At 35.7% G+C, this 18,797-nt stretch overlaps 1 protein-coding gene across 2 annotated transcripts in view; it reads right to left on the reverse strand.

Annotated features, from left to right (window-relative positions):
- PIK3C2G (phosphatidylinositol-4-phosphate 3-kinase catalytic subunit type 2 gamma) overlaps positions 1 to 18,797 on the reverse strand; it is a 226,893-nt gene that overhangs the window by 133,435 nt on the left and 74,661 nt on the right. For both annotated transcript variants that reach the window (XM_075114763.1, XM_075114773.1), the window contains 3 exons: positions 12,768 to 12,963; positions 9,493 to 9,615; positions 4,582 to 4,713 (listed from right to left, as the gene is read on the reverse strand). In XM_075114763.1, coding sequence (XP_074970864.1) covers positions 4,582 to 4,713; positions 9,493 to 9,615; positions 12,768 to 12,963 — 451 coding nt within the window. The remainder of the gene's footprint in view (positions 1 to 4,581; positions 4,714 to 9,492; positions 9,616 to 12,767; positions 12,964 to 18,797) is intronic.

An 18,797-nucleotide genomic window follows, 5' to 3' on the forward strand; every position in this document is an offset into this window, starting at 1 on the left:
TTGCCCCGAATGATGGATTTCCTAGTTTTAATTAGCTCTGGATCACTAAACTATTCAGCCCAAGAGACAAACACATTTTTCTGATGTGAAGGAATGGAAAGTTGGCACACAGGCTTGCAAACACTTTTTGAATTACCTCTTGTGCCTAATAAGACTTCTTGATACAGATGCACCATGAAGGGCTTTAGGGGCGTTGATTTAGGGCCTCTATCTAAAGTCAACTACCTGATAAGATGAGAAAAGTGGATGTGGAGGCTCACCTTCTGGACAAGTTGGCAGCTACAATCATTATTACCGTGTTCATTCCCAAATGTATATAACATTAGAGTAGAGTTACTGTTTAGACTGGATACCCCAGGAAAATGAGGACAAAATATAGTGTAAAAATAATGTAATTATCCCCAAACCTGACATTATAAGCCTCAGAAATTCAGAGTTGAGGTTAAATTTAAAGGAAATCCAAAACTGTTAAGGTATAAAAACCCTGTATCTTATGGCCAAAGAAGCCTTAATTCTGCTTTGGAATGATACTGTGAAATAACTACTTTATTATAATTACAAATACCACAGAATTCTTTAAAATTTAAATTAGATATATCATTTTTAACAGCAAACTAAAGCTAAATGTCCTACAGACATTTATAAAGACCACATCTTCCATCCCCACAGTTTCTAGTTTAAATAACTTCCATAAATTTGAAATGCTAAATAGAGCAAATACAGAATTAAGAGATAATTCCAAACTTTTAAAACAAATTTGCAGTTACGTTCATGATTCTTTCCTAAATTTTGCCCCAAAACATGAAGTAAAAAAATAAGTTACAAGCAGTAACTTTAAGGTAAACTACCCCATTTAGGCAAAGATTTAAGAATATTTGCAGGAAGTCAGTTTTTAAAGAGTGAAATTATTTGTACAGAAACATGCAAAATTGATAAAAGTAATCCCAACACACATTTGATAAAGAATATAGTGGCTGCCCTGTGTATCCATGTCATGGTTTTAGCTGGGATAGAGTTAATTTGCTTCACTGCAGCTAGTCATGTTGTAAATCAGCAGACTGCAAGACAAGTGTTAGATTAGTGAGATATATTACTAGAATTCAGGAAATTATGTAAATTAAGCAAATCTGAAATTTACTAAACATCTATTCACTGACAAGTCTTTAACAACAAAAAAAAAATCCAAAATTAAACAGGACAAATTCTTGAGAACATTTTTAGATATTGTGTGGTTTCAACGTTGGCAAGGTAAGGCAAAGAGGTTGCAAGAAGAAATGTTAAATAATAAGTAATATGCTTTATTTAAACAGTTGGGGTTTGCTTCTACTTTTTAATATATTTCTTATACACTTTGCTTAGTCAGTATTCTTTTAGAGAAGAACTAGAGTGTTAAAATCTCAGAAAATACATCCAGACCTTTGATCGGGCAAGGGACTTTGACATGGTCTTGCACAAAAGCATGAGAAACTCCTCACACTTCTTGAAACAGATGAAAGGCATTTGTATACTTTATACATTAAAATAAGTTCATTTTTTCTTAATCTTCAGTTCAAACTAAATATAAAGAATTAAACTACTAGGAAGAGAGGTGACCATACAATGACAATAACTATTCTGGAAGAGAAAACATATACCAACTTTGAATTTACTCCTCTCTGTAGAGTCTTTGAAAATATTCTTTTGCCCTAGGTCACTCAAAGATCAAGGTTCCTAGGTACTTTCTGGGAATAACCCAAAACTGAATTTTTTTTCTCTCTTTTTAAAAAGCCAAAACCAGCTTGAATAGAATTCCTGTGGTTTTAATCAGAGTAAGATATAATGGGTCAGAAATAAGGAACTGTATTTTTAAGGTGTTTGACATGATTTTCTTTCCCAATGTTTAACAAAATATATATTTTTAACAAGCATCCAAGTAGAGAAAAAGAGGCCACACTCAGTTCTTATCTTTGCTGACCCTGAGAAGAATAGCCCAGTGACCAGCTGGGACAAGGATTTGAATGAGGATGTTTGATGAACCAGGGAAATACCTCAGGGCTACTGGCTTCTTCAAGGAGCTTATTTCTGTCCTTTCCCCTAGAAATTAAATCCTAGATGTGAGAATGTTAAGACTTTCTTAGAACTCAAATTTGCCTCTGATAAAAGTTTTCTTTTGAGAAAATGGTATTTTCCAAGTTAGAAATGTTTTGTCAAAGATCTTCTAGTCAGATTTCTTTAATCTCTTTATACACATCTACAGTTTGTTCATTTAGAGACCCTAATACAACAATCTTTGCAATAATGCAAGGTACTTTTGACACATTAGCATGACACTACAGGTATGAATCTTTTCTTGGTACATACTTTCAAGTTCAGAAGTTTTCTATTGAAATAAGTCTTGAAGTTTAGTTGCATTCCAGCAGTGAGGGGAGTGAAGTTCATTGCTCAGTTTATTAATGCTTTCCACAAAACTGCTGAGTCAAATAAAAGCAATTATTAGCTTTTTCCTGGAGCAGGAAACGGCCTCTCAAAGTCCTACTGTTGCTTCTAAATTACTTCAACTAACTGATAGCATTATCTATTAAGAATCACCTCACAGTTTTAATCCTGCTACTTTCTAAGTAGGTAACCCTGAGAGCTAGTTTACTCTACCAAAAAATATCCACGATCTTCCAAAGAAAAGGAAAAGCGGGCTGGGTGAATGTTCAGATATTTTCAAGTTTCACATTTCAGAAGGAATTTCAGGGCTATCCTTATTTTGAAACCAGTCTATCAACTGAAATCATGGTGAGTGAATAATTCTGTGGAGTTGTCGTTGGCTAAAAGAGGAAAAGCATTTAGGTTTCTCTGTGTTAGTAATTACTATTATCGTAAATGACATAGCTATCAGATTAAGGGGTGTTGAACATGCCATTCCTAAATCATTCCTCCCCAACAACTCAACTTTAATTTCTGCTTTGAAGGGTCATTTCAGCAATGATCTCTACAGTCATACAGCAGATGAAAGTGAAGTAGCCCTCTTTCCCCTTCATTGTGCTGATTGTGTGTACCATGAAAGAATGGAACCATTTTTCAGTAAAATTTTTGAAACTGGCTGGCTGGCTTGGAGATCTACCTGATGAAAATCAACATGTTCGCTCTGATGGCATACATTAAAAAATATACATCACAGGGAGCTGAGGGCTTTCAGATCTTTCAAAATTCATTCCTTTGGGACTTGAACACTGAAAAATAAGAGAAATTCTACTACAACACAGGTCCTCAAGAATAGGATTCTCACATATCCCATTTACCTCCAAAGGTGCCTAGGTGTTCCCCAATTAGGTTATGCTTAATGCTCTGCTTCTGAATGTACTCAGCACATATCAGCTTGCTGGGGATGAAGACATCTTAACACTTCATCTCAAGTTAGATTCTCAGCCAAGATATTCCCTCTATCTATTTCACCCTAAGCTTTAAAAAGACACACACAATGGAAGAGTGAGTGATGTGCTCTTCTTCAGCCTAACTATGAAAGAAAAATCATCAAATAAAATGCCCAAGCAATCCTTGGAGCAGATATTTGATTTGTGTTTCTTTCCTTGCTTCAAGCTAAGTACTCTAATCACTAAGTCACAGAAGAATGCTTTTTTTTTCTGAACAGAGTAATCTTGAATTTTCTTCTGAAAGATGAAAAAGGCCTCTAGCCCAGTCCAACCATTTTCTAGTGTTTTAAGTCTCTCAGCTTAAAAGTTCAATGGAACCTAAGGTCTTTCAAACATAGTAAACTTATGCAGATTTTTTGATTTTGTTTTGTTGATGTTTGGTTTTGGTTTTTGTTTTGTTTGGTGATTGCCACCATATGGAGAAGTAGATGAAGATGTCTCAAGGAAAGCTATAGCTTAAAGATGGATGCTAATGCAGAAATTTGTGGGGCTTGAATGTATCCATCTATAGTCCAGAAGGCATGCAGGGCTATGGCTTCTAAATGAAAATTAAGTATCATTGTAAAGGCTCGATCTAAATTCAGATGTCTCAGTGCTACTAAAATATATTTAAAGCACTGCAGAAACTGTACCATACATGTCTGTTTATGTATCACTGCAGAGACATTCCAGGCTACAAACATCTTTAAACCAGTGCTTCACTGTGTGCTGTGTAGGAAGTAGGGGTTAAAAAAGAGGAGAAAGCTTCTAAAGTGGTGTGTAGAGGGAGAGGTGCTCATTGGGGTCACCACTAAGCAGAATCACATCATCAGCAGAATGAATGGGTGTGAGAACAGAATGCAGACTGAAAAAACCCCAACCATTGTGAAAGAGAGGCTACACTGAGAAGGATTTTGCAAAGTACAAGGAAAGGGGTTTTCAATAGATCTAGGAAATTTTGAGTGTTAAAGAGTTACATAAGCCAAGTTCAAAAACAAGGTATTCGAAAAGGTATAAGAAAGAAAAGCTTATGGATGGGGCTCTTACTGGCACATCGAGAGCAGTTTAGTGTGACTGTTTCAGCCTTAGGACAGCAAGGTCCTGAAATGAATAGTTCTGTCTTTTTATATTTCTCCCAAGTTGAGTGCAACACTATTCAAGAATGGACTTTTCTTAAGCTGTCATACAAAACTGAACTTACTCTTTTGGATACAATGGGGTGCATGTCCAAGCAAGCACTTCTGTATTTTTAGAGGTAATGTTTACTCCAAGTAGTTTTATTGTCAGCATAGTTTCCCTCGGAAGAGCCTTTATTCGTAGAGGAAAGTTGATTCTAAAAGAAAAATCAGAAAAGAGAAAAATAAAAGTTAAAAAAAAAAAAAAGAGCATTGTTACCAGAAGTGAATTCTTTCTACATTTTCCAGACTCTTTAACACATATATCAAGCTATAAATTACAAGAGTTGCACTCTGAAGGAAAATACAATTGACATATCCCTTCAAGACATTGATGAGTATTGCCAAGCATTGACTTGGGCCATAGTGCTTGAGAAGAGGCATATAAAAACTCATTCATTTCAGTGGCAACCACTAGAGCTGACAAAGGCAGGAAAAGCTTAGTTAAACTTTTGCTTTAGAATTACATTATCAGTGAAGGGCTATTTCAGAATAAACATCCCCTAAGGATGAATTATAAACCAATAATTAGTTATTGCTGTCTTGTGTCTTCAGAGGAAAACACTAGTTAAGAAACTGAGTAGAGTGTGATAATCATTCTCTTGTTCAGATGTGCTTTGGTGGTGTGGTAATTCCCAACCACAATTTAAAGGCAGGCTTTGTCTCAACAAGAATGAGCAATTCACATTTTTTAGTGAGAAAATTCAGATACATCCATATTCATCTCAACTTTGTATTGACCACTAACAAACTTGGTTGGTCATTCAGTTTGTTTATATAGATTATATGAATTAATTTAACATTGTAACTTAGAACAATAATAATAAATAAGATACTTTCACGCTGTATGGAAGAATTATGCATGTAACTACCCAGATATGTGCAAGTCTATGCTTTCTTTTTCCTGACGAGAAGGTTTATGGTAGATGGTGCATTCCTAGCTTTTTCCATGTATATTCAGTGGCAACTTAAATTTCTCAAGTGGAAAGTGAAATTAATTATGTTTCTCTGTATAAACAAAATCAATATAAGGAGGTAAAGGCTAAAAGAATTATTCCACATTGACAAAATTAGTATTAAGAAAGCAAAAGATCTGCATAAGCTTAAGATTAAGAAAGCAAGCTAGAAGCTAAATTTAAATACTAAAGATTCCATTTAATTTTCAGATATTCAACCTAGACTGGCAGAACAATGTAACTCTCAGCATTTTTAAAAAGGTGTATTCATACTTAAGCAGTAAGCAAATGTAGAAATAGATATTTTAAAAGTATAATAGCCTGAAAAACATAAGGACTATGGGTAACAGAAATAAGACAAGGTAATACTATAAGGTAAAATTAGCATAAGATTTTGGTTCTAGTTCCAAATCTGTCAAAATTCTACTGGCTATGGGAAAGTTTCCTTGAATGCACTTAGGAGCCATTGAAAGAAAGCTGAAATTCTGAAGTACCCTAAATTAGCATTAGTGTCAAAATTTTTGATTATCAGTCCTAAACATTTGGAAATCATTCAAATTTGCATACCTCTCTCTTTGAATAACAAAGCAAGACAGCAATTTCCCACTCTTTCTAATTAACATGAATAGAATTGAGAAGCAATTCTCAACTGTCTTCCCACGTGTCCCCATTTATAGCTTTCAACTCTGCTTTCCCTGTTTCATGCCCTCATCCTCACTTGTAATTAGCTAGAAACAATTATTGGGAAACTGAACTGTTTTACATGCTATAGATAGCTTGTTCTGTCTTTTTCACTTGCAGGCTAACAACTCTGCCCATGTTACATAAAAAGGTTCAATGAAGAGTTACACTTTATTATTTATACTACTCTCCATTTTTTGTCTTATTCAAGGCAATCCTAATCTAAGACCAGGACTCATTTTGAATTAGCCAGGTTTATTTTTCAGCCTGATCGATCCCAAAATGTACAGAAAATATTTGACTTCTTAATGTAGTAGAAGCTCTTCCTGGTAACCTTTTACCACATGCTTTTTTAATGGCTGTGATCAGCTGAAAATAGCACTTTAACTCAAGGCAAGAAACTTTACAAAAAAGAAGTTGCCTCCACTGCAAACTTTTTATGCAAACATATTCCCTTCTGTTTCAGAAAGGTGATGTTATAGCCAAAAGATAATTAAGAGTGAACATAGCTTGGTTACAGTTTTGAGTGACCCAAACTTCCTACAATAGGAAATGGTGCCACTTGATGACATGGAAAAACAACTGCAGTAATACTTTGTTAAAATAGTTTATTTTTTCAGCAATTCCAGCTTGAATTCTTTCAAAAAGCATTAATTAGTTTTCATATACATGCATTTATTGTAGAAAAGCCAAACCAGCCTTTTCCTGGCCGGTTTTAAATTATGCCAGTTAGGCACATAGCACCTTCAGTGATAATATGGCACCACCTCTACTGTTCCTTCTCTCTGTATTTCAAAGTATTCTGAATGTACTAGTTATTCTATCAAGTCTGGTGTTGTTTGTTTATTCTTTCTTAGAGGGTTAGAAGCACAAATAGCAAAACCCACATTTTCTCATTACAGAACTGTGACAAGTATTTAATATTTAAAATAAATTAAAAACAACATAAACCTTTTCCCTATGCATATTTTCATAGAGGAAAGATGTGGCATTAACATCCTACCTCATATTCTGATACTATTCCAAAATTGTACTGTGGTAAGCAAAACACAGCAAAGCAGTCAGTTCATTCTTTATATGAAAACATTTGATTTTGTTGTTAAGTGCTGTGTTAGATTTGGAATAAAAACAGAATCTATTGTCATGATCTCAACATGTTCAGGTCCTGCAGTAAACATCTGCTTTATAAGCACCTATTTTCTGAGTAGAATCCGCTCTGCCAACCCAGGAACATTTTAGTGACTCAAAGAAAGGGAGGGAAAGCTCTAGCTGTAAGACTGTTAGCTGATTTAAAATACTCATCTGACATTTGCAGTTTAACTCAAAAATAGCATCTGTTCACAAAATCCTGTTCTGGATACAAGCTAAAACATACACAAGTAATGGCATATCTGGTTACGCAGATTCTTAGCCTGTGCTTCTGGACCTCAGGTCATTAGGTCCAAGAAACTTCCCCTCGTGTTTTGAGACCTAAACAAATACAGGCAAATCGCTTTGAGGTGGAAAATATGTGAATACCTTTGATCGTTGAGGGAAATATTGAAAAGTCTGCCAAACAGATATACATTTTGGGGTTTGTACTTTGGAATTTATTTTAATTAGGTTTTGAAAATTGTTTTTGATACTCAAGCACCAATAAAAACTAAAAAGGTGCTTTTACAAACTAATACTACTAAGTCTCACACAACTCTAGATCTTTTTTTCTGAAGAGCCTCTTACAGTCTATGACCTATGAAAGAATTTGGCCTGCATGTTCAACTGTTTCTTTTTCCAGGAAGCTTTTTGTTGGAATTGCAGACATTTATCATCGAATTTTCAGAGGGAGAGGTTTAAAAAGACACCCTGAAGATTTAGTCTTATTTCTTTACATTTTCATGGAAATGGAAGAAGATCAAAGTTTCTGTTTATTTCTAATCTATCTTCTTATATTTTGTTTTAGAAAAACTTTGTGTAAGATGCATTCCAGAAAGGCATCAGCCACTTTTAGAAGCCAAAACTGCTCATAAGCAATATAATCCTTGCTCTATGCTTCAATTATATCTGCTCATATGTACCATAAGATGGTACTTGAGCAAAACTTGGACAAGCAAGTTTTTCTACAGACCAGGGGGAATGATCCAATTTTTCTAAACACAAGGATAACAGTTATTTTCCAATCATAGAAAAGATTGAGGGTTCAACCCTCAAACTGTGTGGACTCAACTGAGGCACCAAATCAGATGTTAGGCCCTAAAAGAACTCATTTAGGTGTTCAAGATAAATGTACTTTTTCTTTCTGAACCATAGGGCAGACATACTAAGCTTCCTGTATCTGTTCAGGAGTGTTGTGCAGAAGGACTACGCAGGATCTCTGTTAAGATAGATGTATAACAGGTTTGACCTAAAAAGGTCTTCTTCCATTTGACCAGCTTCAAACTGTTGAATGTCTTAGATAAATGCAAACAAGTTATGAATTACACTCTGTATTTAATTATAATTTTAAAAAACCCCTTTCAGATGACTTGTAGCCTTTGTTCAATTATAATGTAATGAAGCTGCTTTCAGATTTAGAATACAGTTTTCAGTGATGTAAAATACTAAAAATTTCAAAGATTGTAAATATAAACATGTCATGCTTAGGAAGCTGGAAGAATACAATACTACTGCCAAATCATAAAAAATTGCCTACTTCTCTCTCATCTATTACAAATATACTTTTTGTCATCCCATTGCCTTAGCTGAATACTGTTTGAGTTTGCGCTTTGCTTTTCAATGGAGTTATTCTCCTCAAAGCAGATAGGCAGGTAACAGGCAGTTGGTGATATTTACTTTTAAATTCCAGTCTCAAACTAAGGTCCTCACTCTAAAACTGCAGGTCCTTCTTATAAAAGAAACCCCACAACAGCCTTATTCCTTCTAAAATAAGAACCCTTAAGAAATGTTACAATAGGTTCTCAAGCTGTATTGCATACCTACTAGAGGTGGACCTAAAGGGCAGAAGTCCTCAAAAGAGAACAGAAATACAGCCTTTCATTGCATCTCATTTTGGTTCCAGTATTCATTCAAGATGCCTCCAGTGAAATGAAAGATACTCTCAGACCAGACTTAGTTTAGTCCTACTCCTCTTCCTCTGTCTATCCCACTCCTTTCTCACTCCCATCTCCTTAAGGTTCTTTGAATTCTGTGGAGTTTAATTTGCTCAGAAGATCAATAATAAAGATGTGGGTCTTTTTTCTTTTTTTTGGGGGGGGGGAGGGAAATGAATATTCAACATGTGAAATCTGTCAGACAAATATATATCAAACACAGCCCAAAACTTACTTCTCGTTCCAGTCAGCCAGGAAAAAGAAGGATCTTTTAACTGGTATATTTTTGCAAATTTTCACTTGACATATTGTCTTCCCAGCATAAGTTAGTGAACAGGAAAAAGAGAAAACTTTGTAGCTACAAGGGGAAAAAAAAAAAGAAAAAAAAATTTAATTGTAATGTACCAGGTCCAGCACAGTAGATAGGGGGCTAATCATTTAGAAATTTGTGAATATCCATCCTTACATGCAAAAAGAATTGAAATAACGAATCACATATTAATGTGGGAGAGTTGTTTATTTTGGGTTGTTTGGTTTCTTAATGTTCAGAGTTCAAGAAAAGTGCTTAAGACACATTCTGTTTCACATTTTTGTCATTAAGACTGATTTTTATTTTTCATTATTGCAGACAAGAGAAGTTTGCACATAACTTTTGAAGTGTTACAACTTGCTCATTATACAACTTCAGTCAACAGTAAATCTATTTATACTTACTTTTCCCAATCTATAAAAAACAGGTTAGTACTTAAGGGAATCTATACAGTCATTGCAGCAGAAGCATTAAAGCTGTCTGTGTTGGTATTCTTCAGATACTTAACTGAGTAGGTTCATAGTGTAATTCAGGTCTGAGGCTATCTATTGGTTTCCTATTCTTCTCACTGAAATCTTATAAAATTTTAGTCAAAATAGAGGAATAGCATAAAATTAACTAATGTTCTTAATTAGTCTTGTAACTTGCAGATCTTCCTGCCACTCTTAGCTTTAGACCACATTCTGTATGAGAATGATGAACTTGGCAATCAGAGTCAAATCTGAACAGCAAATTCGAAGCATTTGCAGATTGAAGGTGCCTGGCCTTGCCTTATTTGCAAGAATGATGGCTGATCTCTTCCAGAGCATGATAATAAATATAATAATTGTAGTAATTATTGTAGCAAATACTCTCTCTCTCTCTTTTCAAAGAAAAGTATCTGGAATCTGTAGTACCTATGAGGTATGAATGCAGAGGAAGAAAAAAAATATTTTATAAGACTAGGAAATGCTTCTGCTCTTATGGCATCTTTCCTCTAAAGTCTAAACATTAAAAACAGTTAGAGGATAGTGCAGTACATAGTAGGTTTTAATACAATCAAATGATTAAGCATTGGTATTTAAACAGAAGTATTGATACACAATATACAGAAATATTCCTGATTTATACATCACAGTGACCAAATTCCTGGAAAGTTTAATGCTTACACAATGCTTCAGTCTGACTGAAGTCAGAAAGACTGTTCAGAGCGCATGCACTTCAACCCATTTTAAGTCTTTGTGGAGCATTTTGCCTAAGTAGCCTCCCTGTGAGTTCAAAAGCATGACTCTATAATCTTCTCCGAAAGATCACTTAATATCATCCAGATGTAGATACGGATCTGGTTTTTGGGGGCTGTAGAAACACATGCAGCCAAATATGAAGCTAGCAACATCATGTCACTGACAGCAAATAAGGCACATCTGCTTGGGATTTACATGAGATAAAACAACATACTGATTAAAGAAACAAGGAATTAAAAGACAATAAAGAAAGAAAGGTAATCAGTTTTGCAACATTATTCTGCAACTTGCAATGCCTGTACCTACCTTTCTGACAAGGAAATTAAGACAGGAATAAGAAATTGAGAGCATAAATATAAAAACTGACAAAAAAAGAGATCCACAAATATGAAGTAAAGATGGATTTGACAGGACACTCACATGATTCTGTAAAACATAAGACAACTCACCCTCCCTTAACCTGACTGATTAAAAGAAAAGCCATTTATGACATCCTGAGAGGTATAGAAAAAACCAAATGTGAGACAGTGAGGGATGCCAAAATTCTAACATACATAATGCATATATATGCAGGAATATATATTATAATACATGTTACAAACAGCAAGACCATAAAATGTGACCTCTGGAAAGGGAAAATGAGATCCATGACATAGCCAGCATGAATTCATGCAGTGCAGAAGTAAGAATGGGGAGTATGCATGTGAATGAAGTATTTGAGGAAAGTAGGTGTCAAAGTGGCAGTCCATGTTAAGAAGTCCAATCTAGCTATGAATTGGAAAGACTGGAAAAGTAAATTAAGGAGGAAGAGAGATTTTCATTTTCACATGCTTGAACATAGCATTCAACTCATCAGTGGCCTTTAGGTCATATTCAATTTCACATTTTTCTGGTAAAACATAAAATGCAGTGGGAACAGTATAACCATCTGAAAATCAGGATAGCAATTATAGTTCTGCATTTATTACCTTATCTAATGCAAATTCTCTCAGATTTTTATTAAACTGCTAATTACAGCTAATGCTGTATAGTACACTCTTGCTCATAGCCTAATGCAAATGATCCCACTGTTTTTTAATCAGTCATTTGGAATTCAAGGTAAAGTGGGAGCAAGGGGAAAGTATCAATAAAAACTTGGAGAACAGCATTTTTACTCATAAAAATAATGCTACTAGACTGTAGTCACCCATCCTCCTTTGATCACACTGGAGTGGTAAAAGGAGAGCACCAGTTTTGCTCAGAGTCAGAGAAGCAGCTGTTTGAAGAGACAAGTAATTTGACCAAATAAACAATGCAGAAGAGAATACTTCAATCAGCTTTTTATTAACTTTGTCTCCCTCTCTTATTTCCTGTGCTATGTTGATACACTAGGTATATTTGGACCTATAAACTATGCTTATTTTAATTACCATCTATTAAGAGGATAATCAATGCACGTGCTGAGCCAAGTAATGTGGTATGAATACATCAAGAGCAAAAGTTGCTGATAAAGCCTCATTCAGATTGGGTTTAAGCAAAAGCACCCATCTGTTTAACTTGGTAAGCTGGCCTTCAACCCTTCCAGTTACTTGTACTGCAGAGGCCACACATAGTCCGAACTCTCTTGGCATGCAGCACACAGGCTCTCCTCCCTCCTGCTGAGCAAGTTGGTCACAGAAGCATTCATACACATACCCATCAAAGCCAGTGCTCTGACATTGTTTCTATTACCATCCTTCCACACTGGTCAAGGACAACTATCTAGGTCACCTCCTTGATTCTGCATCTATCTACAGAGCCTGTAAGTCTTCTAGTCAGTCAAGCTTAAGTAAATGCACTTTATACTGGAGAAACAGTTGAAATACACCCACTTACTCAGTCTCTAACAATAACGTGGGAGTATCACCAAAGGAACGGAGGTAAGCTAGTATCTGTGAAAAATATGTGATCTACGTGACAACACCTCTTCTTGTGAACACCTGCTGGATCTCTTCCTACCTGTTCACCCAGGCTTCTGGGATGTTATGGGCAGCATAAACAGTGAAGCTGAGCTGGGAATCTAGGCTGATGTCTGCACATGAAGAGCTTTTAGGTATGCTGGCAAGCTGGAAGTTTGCATCAAAGCTGCTGCTGTAAACATGGATGAGAGAAGAGATGGCCATGGATAGCTCAGTCACAGCAGCCTCTATTAAAGCTGAGAGGAGAGAGAGAGAGAGAGAAATAAATAAAGGTTAGCAATAGGTCATTTATGAAGAACTATATTTATCTTAAACCATCAGTTATGGCTTTGAAATGCTTCCTAATAAAATTTAATTAAAATGACATAACCTACCAACTGAAGCCAATTAGCCATCTGTGCTTCTGAAACCAGCCTTAGCTCATTTCTGGTGTATCATTAACAGTCTTTCATTACAGTCATTTCAAATTAAGGCATTTTCAAAGTAAGCATTTCTAACTATCGCAAGTTAGTTTGTGCCTCAGATATGCCATTTTAGTCTGTTAGGTTTTGTGCTGGAAGGATTTTTATTACGTAGGTGTTTTGTAATTTCATCAGTTAAGAAGCTACTTAGTTCAAGGGAACTGGCAATGCAGCAGTAGAATGGAGATCAGGCACTGGTTAAATTTTAGGACTAGAGAGCTTTTGCAACTGTAGGTAAACAATTCATAAAATAAATACACTGGCAGCCACAATCAGACATAGTCAGCATTCAGATGGTCATGGATGGGGGTCATAACATTACACATTGATGGAGATTGAAATACATGTCTGTACAGATATACATGAAATGTAGGCTGTACCCTCATTTATATCACACTTTTATTTACGTTATTTCCTCTGGCTTCAGCTCTGCAGTGTTCTTTCTGCAGTTACTGGCTTTTATCCATCTTCCCTTTCTCTCTGTGTTTTTGGAGCAGCTAGGGATTGCCTGATTGCCAGTGTAAATTAAAATCCCCAGTCCTGGCAGCCTCCACTGAGTGAAGAGAGCTGGTACAAGCACTCATTTCTCAGGCAAGGACAGTCTGAGAGAGAAAGTGTCAGACTACATCGTATCATTCCAAGATCACGATGATTTATCTTCCAAGAGGAGTACCCCAAACCCTTTTTTCCCCCTCTAACTCATGGGTTCCTAAGTGATCAAGAACATACTCTCACCACCCATTACAGTCCTGACATACTCCCTAAACTTGTCTGGCCCTGTATTCAGCAGCCATCTATTAGCTCTCTAATAGTGTCTATTGAAAAAAAAAATATTTCCCAGGAATAGGAAGCCTGAGACTTGCTTATATTAGTGTTTTATACTTGGGATAGGTGCAGAAATCTTGTTCAACATCAGATACAGACACCACAATTCACTGGACTTAGCTATCTCAGTTTCCTGACAGAATGTCTCCAAAAAACATATCCTCAGTCTGGAATTTTATTCCCCTTCTTTGATACCTTTTGCTTTTAAACTAGAAAAATACTCAGAACTATTGAGTCACAAAATGCATTGCAAACAGTGCAAAAGAATTATTTCAGTCTTCATTTTATAATAGACAAATTTTAACTATGTAACAATAGAGATATACGTAAAATTGAAATAGCTTGACATACAGTGGGGTTTGCTACTGGAAATACTGACAGCAAGTTATTGCACTCATGAAGGACTGGCTAGAGTACTACACTTTGTCATGTTTTAATCATTTTCCACATATGAAAACTGAAACATTTTAGGGACTAACAGGTTAAGAAAATTTGGTCCTTTTATTCTCTGTGTACACTTCTTGGTCTAGCATTCCTTTTTAATTATCTTTATTCTCTTTACAATATTCTCCATTTATCATCCTTCACCATAATTGTTCTGAATAAATCTTTTCCTCTAATGATTATTTTTTGTCCCTAGAATACCATCTTATTCTCATACCGAGTTCTCTTGGTTGTGTAATAACAGTACCTTCCACTAAATTATTTTACATTCCAAGAAATTACCTGTAGTCATATACATAAAGCCTTCTTAAGAGGTCCAGAAGAAGAAATCAATGGACTATTATTTGAACCAGTATTTTCCACTTTATCTGAAAAGTACCACACTATCTACATTAAGGAAAACCTGCTACTTAGGAGACTCCCTGGCTCCAATCTGGTCAAAGTGGCAGGCAGGTAGACGTAGTGTAGTAGCAAAGACCTTTGTTTATGTAAATTGGCTTGCTGAAGTCAGTCATTGCTGAGTGGAATCTTCTCAGCATTTTCTTCAAAACAGGGTAAAATGTAGCTCAGAATACGTATAAGCTATCTGCTCTGTATTGAAACGTACCCTTTGGCTACCAGCAGCTTTCACATAAGCCATATTCTAGGCTGTAAGGCAATGTTTCAGATTTTGTCTCCAGAACAAGAGGAAGTATATTATATTTCAGCTAAGTCACAGAAAGAAGGGAGTACTCCTTGGACAAAAAAGAAGTCAGGAGAAACATACACAATAGGGTAAATATTTTCCATAGTGAAAAATTTACATATGCGTGGCAAGGAAGTGAATAAGATGCAAGAAACCTATTGCTATATCCAAGCTATCCTGTCCACTGGCCATATTTGCAGAAGAATGACTCATGATTTACCTGAGAGACAAAACTGAATGCCAGATATGTAGAAAAGAGTAAAACGAAAAAAAAAAAATTTAAAAACCCACAAAAAATCAAAACAAACAAAAAAAAGTGAAGGAAAACAAGGAAAAGCACAACTTTTGCCTCAATTATTTATAACATGCCTCAATCTGTCAGTGGTCAGGTGAAAAAAATTTCTTATGTGGCTAGATGGGGCAAAGTTAACAGTCTTTACTTAGTCGCAGACGATGTCCATGAGACTCCCTGCTGAAAGGAGCTAGGAAATGTTTTTCTTTTTCCCCTCTCTTGAATTTCCACTTTTTACCTGTGGGCCTGCAGTCTGTGTCTGAATGCAATGAAAGAGAGCCAGTCTGGAGGCAGGGCCGAGGCAGGGGGAATACAGGCTGTCTCTTTTTCTAAGATGGGGCGGAGGGGGTTAATCAGTTGAACAGGGCAATCAGTTCAGCTGCCAGCAAAGGGAAACGAATGAAAGTACAGCATTATTTATCTAATTATTACGAGATCCAGAATGAAGATCTTCTCAGGAATAGAGTTCCTCAGGTGTAAGCAAATGTCCAAGTATGACCTGGTCTGCAGCTGTAGCATTTTTTTCTACATTCATTTTCTTACTCTTGTCAGGTCTTAGTTTAAAATGACTGGTTTCTGTGCCAGAGTTAGCCTTTTTTTTCCCCCAATCTTCACTCATTAAGCCAGGTAGCAATTAACTAAATTAGAGACAAACATCTTGGCTAGTCTGTAAGTGTCCCATTACTCAAAAGAGTTGGTCAGCATCTTTTCACTATATTTTTATGAGCTGCTGAATAGGATTTGGTACACTGAAATTATATCACCCATTCATGAAGCCAGAGAACTATACTGCTTTTTATTACTTTTATGATTAATAAATCTTCGTAAAGATATTAATAAAAACTACAGTGTTTCACTGATTTACATAGGACAGGCTATGGACTTCCTACAGCGGATTCACAGGTTCAGCTGTGCCAGAGTTTATTTTCTAGAAAGGTGAACCAGGCACAACCAGTATGTAGGAGATGATGAATACATCACATTGCAAAGTGAATTGTGACTGAGATTAATAATCTCACAACTCAAACCTCATAATTGATTTCTGGTGTGAAATTATTTGGCATCACCTTCTCACTGAAGGTGAGAAGAAAAGAGACTTGCAGAAATGAGATAAGACCAAGGGAAGTGAACTTTAACCACAGCTGCCACAGGTTCCTTGTACACGAAATCTGGAGGAATAAATTTCTCCCTTGGTGAGAAACAGAATGATCCACACCATTCCTAAAAGTGTTAATGAATATACCTGCAAGTACCTTCAAGATTTAGTAAGGAACATACTCACATATTCCTTATAGAAAACCACTTACTTTCTTCTTCTCAGCCCAGTATTACAATGCACATATTATTTTAGTGCCAGACCTTCCAACAGAGTAGGTACTTTGCTGTTATTACACTAGCAGCTGATGTCAGTTTAACACATATTAAACGTGCCCTCTCTGAATCTGTATGCACATTTTCTCTGGGTAAAACGTGACAAATATCCAGCTGAACAGAATTTGAAAGGAAGACTTAAGTCCCTTTTGACACCTTAAAGGTGTTTTGGAGAACAGGAGTTTGATATTGTTCTTTCCCACTTATTTTCAGAGAGCAGAAAAAAAGCCAGATCCTAAATACAGTTTAGGTCATGAACACACATCCCCCACACCCAGAAAAAAAACCCTTAAGATTTAGGTAAGGTGCTAAGCAGCATTAATTAGATCATTACTATAATAAGAAAAAGGCTAAATATGAAAAAGCTGTAATGTAAACACCGATCAGATGCAGTTTCCAAGCACCAATATTTACCTTATTGTTTCCTCCTACTAGTTGAAGAATCCTATGAATTATCCCTTGAAAGAAACTTAAAAATCTCCTGCTGTCCTGGTATCAAAAATGTCTCTGCTACTATATGCCTTATATAATAGCAAGACCTTGGTAGCTCCTAATTTTTTTTGAGAACTGGGGAGTTGTAGTTATTTAAAGATTAATCTTGGTTAAAAACCCCCTGGCTTTCAGAACAACATATCAGGATGTAACACAGCAACAACTTAGAGGTGAAAAGCCATGTTCAGATTTGAAAACAACACAGGAGACACTTATGGAGATGAAATACAATCAATAAAAAGCTCTTGACGTTTTTCCACATTCCCAAACAAATGTGATTTTTCCAAAGCAAACATAATGGCTTTGTGCTAGAAAAAAAAGGAAGCGGAGATTTCAATTTTATATAGGAAACCTTCAAAAAAACTTCCCTTTTTCTCTTCCTCTTTTTATTTTGTTTTATTATTTTTTATTATTTTAAACATTCTGTGGTGAATATTTTTATGATGAGGTCTAGAAGCAAAGAAGCAACTATCAAATCCCAAGCACAATTAATGAACCTTTACACCCTTAAATGTAAAGACTTCATTAAATGTATTGTCATCAAGGTATCTGATTTCCGCACTACTTGAAAAGATAGCAACTCCATCAGCTAAGTTGGAAAAGACTGCTGAGTCAATATCATCAGTTCATGGCTCATACTAGACTTTCTGGGATGGGTCCCAGAGAACTACTGATCAAATTCCAAAAGCTGCTTATTATGTCTGATCCTGTGAAATCCCTGCCTGAAGTAGAAAGGCTGTAGACATTGTACGAACATTCATTCATCAGCTTTTGAGAAACACGCAAACTCAGTTTTGTACCAGCTTGCAGCCTGTCTTTTCATACTCTGGATTGCAGCAAACTCCAGTGCTAAATCTCTACCTTGAATAATCTTATTCTTAATTTTCTGGGAAGACCTGTTACTGCAGAAAAGTGCTAATGTCTAGAATTGCGTATCGTTCTTCACATTTAAGAACTAAAAAATACTTTGAGTACTAAAACATTAATATAATCTTCTAAGGACTTCCTACAAAAGAACATGATCCAGACTTAGGCATAACATGGATAAGTACTCCTCTGTTCACAGCAATGGAATAATTTGGTCTACAGAGATAACACTGTTAAGAGAGCCAGTTATTGCAACACTAAATCAAGGCTAGATATTTTGAATATGGTCTTTGACTTGCTTAGTGTATGGTAATGACTAATATTAAACCTCTGATAATCTTTTCTTAAAGACAAAGATTAAAGCAGTTCCTAAACTAATTATTAAGTAAGGCTTTAATTTTAATAGTATCTTTTATCTTTTTCTCTTTTGTAGTAGAGAGAAGCTATAAGGAAGAAAAACAAAACTCTTTTATGATACTTAGGGTAATAACTAACATTTGGGGGAAGAAGAGGAGAGGAAAAGGAATTTATTAATTGGAGTAACTGATTGCTGCTCTTGCCGTTCAAATTTGAGCCTGTTTTCTTCAAGATAAACATGAATACATGTAAGAGAACAATACAAATGGGAAATGT

This window comes from Phalacrocorax aristotelis, chromosome 1 (assembly GCF_949628215.1).
Source record: "Phalacrocorax aristotelis chromosome 1, bGulAri2.1, whole genome shotgun sequence".
NCBI lineage: Eukaryota > Metazoa > Chordata > Aves > Suliformes > Phalacrocoracidae > Phalacrocorax > Phalacrocorax aristotelis.